This window comes from Olea europaea, chromosome 6 (assembly GCF_002742605.1).
Source record: "Olea europaea var. sylvestris chromosome 6, O_europaea_v1, whole genome shotgun sequence".
Lineage (NCBI taxonomy): Eukaryota > Viridiplantae > Streptophyta > Magnoliopsida > Lamiales > Oleaceae > Olea > Olea europaea.
This window is the reverse complement of record NC_036242.1, coordinates 9347519-9351527: the sequence shown is the minus strand read 5'-3', so window position 1 is coordinate 9351527 and position 4009 is coordinate 9347519. Positions and strand designations below refer to the sequence as shown.

The 4009-nt window shown below is 38.3% G+C and overlaps 2 protein-coding genes across 2 annotated transcripts in view; both read left to right on the top strand.

Annotated features, from left to right (window-relative positions):
* The window catches only part of LOC111395757 (protein ENHANCED DOWNY MILDEW 2-like), a 12267-nt gene extending 10620 nt beyond the window's left edge, over nt 1-1647 (top strand). Inside the window, exons 14-15 of the mRNA XM_023021891.1 lie at nt 106-169; nt 261-1647. Coding sequence (XP_022877659.1) covers nt 106-169; nt 261-1427 — 1231 coding nt within the window. The 3' untranslated portion in view covers nt 1428-1647. The remainder of the gene's footprint in view (nt 1-105; nt 170-260) is intronic.
* A 1149-nt stretch (nt 1648-2796) lies between these two features.
* On the top strand, nt 2797-3629 carry LOC111395756 (long-chain-alcohol O-fatty-acyltransferase-like). Its single transcript, XM_023021890.1, has one exon. The coding sequence runs from the start codon at nt 3003-3005 to the stop codon at nt 3627-3629; it is 627 nt and encodes a 208-aa protein (XP_022877658.1). The 5' UTR covers nt 2797-3002.
* Nucleotides 3630-4009: the final 380 nt, after the last annotated feature.

Sequence of the window (4009 nt, the reverse complement as noted above, 5' to 3'; positions counted from 1 at the left end):
CAACAACCCCCCCCCCCCCCCCCCCAAAAAAAAAAAAAAAAAAAAGAACTCTTTTCTGTGATGAGCTTCCCCAACTTTCATTTGTTATTTTTTATAATTTACCAGATTGGACAGAAAGGACTTCCCTTATGATCTGATTTGGGAGAATGATCAAATGCTAGCTGGCAAAGTATGTCGTTAGTTCTATTGTAGCTAATTCTGGATTAAATCTCTGCCCCCAGTTTATCTGTTGTTTTTGAGATATAATCTGTCTGTTTCAGTCTTTTTATCTGCCTGGCTCTGTTGATGTAAATGACAAACAAATGGAGGATTGGAATTTGAATGCACCACCACTATACCTTTGGAGTCGCCCAGATTGGACACCTAAACACAAGGATATTGCTCAGCAACAGGGGCACTTGTCCGAGGATCAACAGAAGTCATCCTTGCAAGAACATTGGCTAGGGAATGTCTCTGATGCTCCAGGGGAACGTAATAATCTTGATGAATATCCTGTGCACCAGGGTGATGATAGGAATCTGGGTAATAGACAAGAACACTGGGAACAAGAAGCACGGGTAACTATGAGTCACAAGGAAGAATTGCCACATGAAAGCTCTATCACTGAAGGGGATAGGAATCATGGGCGCCATAAGAGTCAATCAGAAGTGAATTCAGAGGAGTCTCGTGGCAAAAGGAATAGCAATAGGAAAAGAAGACCGGCCACGTCTCTGGAGGACAAATTCACTGGTAAACATTCTGTCTCCTGCCAACCTTACCGTTATGTGGATGGTGGCAGACTTTTGGATGACCGTACTCCTAAATCACGTGAAAGACTCTCTCACTTGGATGTTGAGATGGAAGATTACCCGCATCCTGAAAGTAGTAGCTTCTCTGCATCACGCTCTTACTCACAAACAAAACATGGTGGAAATCTGGATGATGATTTGGTGAGGAAGTACCGCTTGAAAAGTGAGGAGCCTTATCCAAGTTTGACGAGCAGGAGGTCCCACACTCCTAATCCTGAAAACAGGTCAGATATCCATGGTTATAGATCTTATGGGATGGAGGAGAAATATGAGAGGGATGTAAATATCCAGTCAAATGTAAATATACCCAGAAGACGGGATGTTCCACATCATTGGACTCAAAATTATACATCCAACCTGGATCCTGGGTATCGTCCTTCATATGGACTAGTTCCATCAAGTAACCCCACTTATGGTGGTGTGAATACATCTGCAATGCAACGACATGCTCCTCGTCTAGATGAGCTAAACCATACAAGAATGAATCATGTGGGGTCAAGACTGCCTTTGCCAGATACGAGTGGCGTATTCCATCCCCCAGTTCCAAGACATGGATTTCAAGCTGGTTCATTTGGCTTTGCTCCTGGACCACATCGTCCGTTTCCTAAGCAGAATTCTTCAGGTTGGCTTAATGAGTAGGTATTCCCGCTGTCCCAGTAGTGCTACAGATGTTTTTGTTCACCATTTATGGTCTTCTCAGCTGTCAACTCAATTCTAACTATCTAGGGTTCCTTTGGTTATAATTAACGTTGACCTAAACAATGACAACTGTTACTGAAACGCTGAAATTAGTTTCTTCATATAATCTTCTCTGTTCATATCAATATTTATCGAAATATCGAATCAGACTTGTTCATGCTGCACTTGGCCCCTTTTATGTTTCTCTCCTTTCTGATCATTAAGCCATGGATGTCATGAGAATTGACTTGCCAGTGTCAATGGATTCTCTGATGGTTTCATGTAAATAGAACAAACCCCCATACCGGTTCCCTCAATGTTTTCGGAAGTTATCAGGGAAAATACCACCTTCATTTTGCAAATAGTCATTCAAAATGGTATCTCTAGATTATCTGTTGTGATAAAGCAGGTTTGATATGATATATGGGCAATGAATTTTTCTGCAACTGTTAAGACTTTAGGACGCTTGCTTATCCATTACTGACCATTCTCTATCGTGTCTATGAGATGCACAAATATCGTCTTGTATTCTCAACAGCCTGCACGAATACCAGCTAACGAATCGAAGCCTGCCTGGTTGTAATGCTTTTTTGCACTAACTGGAACGTAGACTTTATTATTCGTTCGAATTATGTCTACCAGTTGAAAGATCATGTTACAGTTGCTCTTAGAAGTTAGAACTGTGGCAATATACATAATATATGTGCATGTCTACTTTTTTTAGAGTAATTTGCACTTTTCATCCTCAACCTATAATATAATTAATCCCCAGCATTTTAATTATGTAGCAAAACTTGTTATTTCCTGATGCCATCTTAGAAAAATTAATTCAGGAAAAAAATTAAGTGCTTGTTTGATAGAGATTTTCGTAATTGATTTTTTTTTTACCGTTAGAGATAAAGTGAATTTTACCTGTGATAGAAGAATTTAAAAATGACGGTTGCAATAGTGAAATAACAGTCAAAAAATTGATTTTGATTGATTTAAAATCTGTATCAAATAAACACTAAATAAATAATAACGATTGCATAAACTCAGCAATCTAGACTAAACCACCAATGATAGTTATTGCAGTAGGCGTTTGATCATGGGATTCATGGGTAAGGGTGAAATTGGATGTGTGGAGTGATGTATTGACTAAGTGGGTGAGTTTGGTTGGAGAAGATGAAAATGTTCTAGATTCTTTTTCTGTGTGTGTTAAGGCGAGTTTAATTGTTTTAAATAAGATATATTTTTACTTTTGAAAAATTATGATTGAAGTCTATAATTTTTTCTTATTTTTGGCTCTATTACTGCTTTTTTATGTTTATTTTATTTAAAGAGAAGTGTTAATCCATCATTAATGCCAAAATGGACAGAAGGGCGATTTTTGCTGCAGGTTAAGATAAATCATGCTAATAGAAAAGATGAGTTATGTTTGTTACACTTAATAAAGATTGAGGATGCAAAGTGAAAATTTCCCTTTTTAAATCAAATTCATACCACCAGTTGTGTAGCTAAAATTAAAATACTAGGAAAGTTTCCTTCCTGTTCAACATGGAAGTCGAGATCCAGACGTTCATCAAGGTATGGTTTACTGCAGTTGCAGCTCTAATGTACTGTTACTACATCGCCACCCGCCTCCCCGGCGGCGCCACCAGGTTACTCTCTCTCCTTCCCGTCTTTTATCTCTTCACCGTCCTCCCTCTCCATCTTTCCTCCCTCCACCTCGGCGCCCTTACCATCTTCTACCTTGTTTGGCTTGGCAACTTCAAGCTCCTCCTCTTCTCCTTCGAGCAAGGCCCTCTATCCTCCACCCCACCTTTGTCCCTCCTCCATTTCATCTCCATAGCTCTTCTCCCCATTAAAACCAAACAATCAGTTTCCAATTCCAAAGTCAATAAACCAGTTGTTTTTGCTCTTAAGGTTGCCCTTTTGGCTATAATTGTTCGTATATACGCGTATAGGGAGTATATACATCCGTATATAATCCTGGCTTTGTATTGTTGCCATGTTTATCTTGGAGTTGAGCTGGTTTTAGCCATTACGGCAGTTCCGGTGAGGGCCATTCTTGGATTGGATCTGGAGCCACAGTTCAACGAGCCATATTTGGCCACATCACTGCAAGACTTTTGGGGCCGTAGATGGAATCTTATGGTGACCAGTATTCTACGCCCCACNTAAATAATTTTTTAATTACAAATAAAAATAGTTTTTTATTCATTTTAATATTGCATATAGAGCTTGCGAATTAAAAATATCCACGATTATTTGTGATAATGTAAATTGGATATTTGTAATGAGAAGTACAATGTGACAACCAAAATATATTTGTTCACAATCAATATATAATGGTTCATATCTTGTATTGAAAGATTATAGTATTGAATAATTTATTATTCAGGTTTACGATTTGTTCTTATCGCAGACATAGTTAAATGTGGCATTAATATACTTAGAGCGTATTGAATGAAACATGTGTTCAGTTTAATTCTATAGTATGATCGTGTAAAAAATTAAATTCCAAATGATTGTTGAGTATTCATCCAAATCCTTGATAGGGT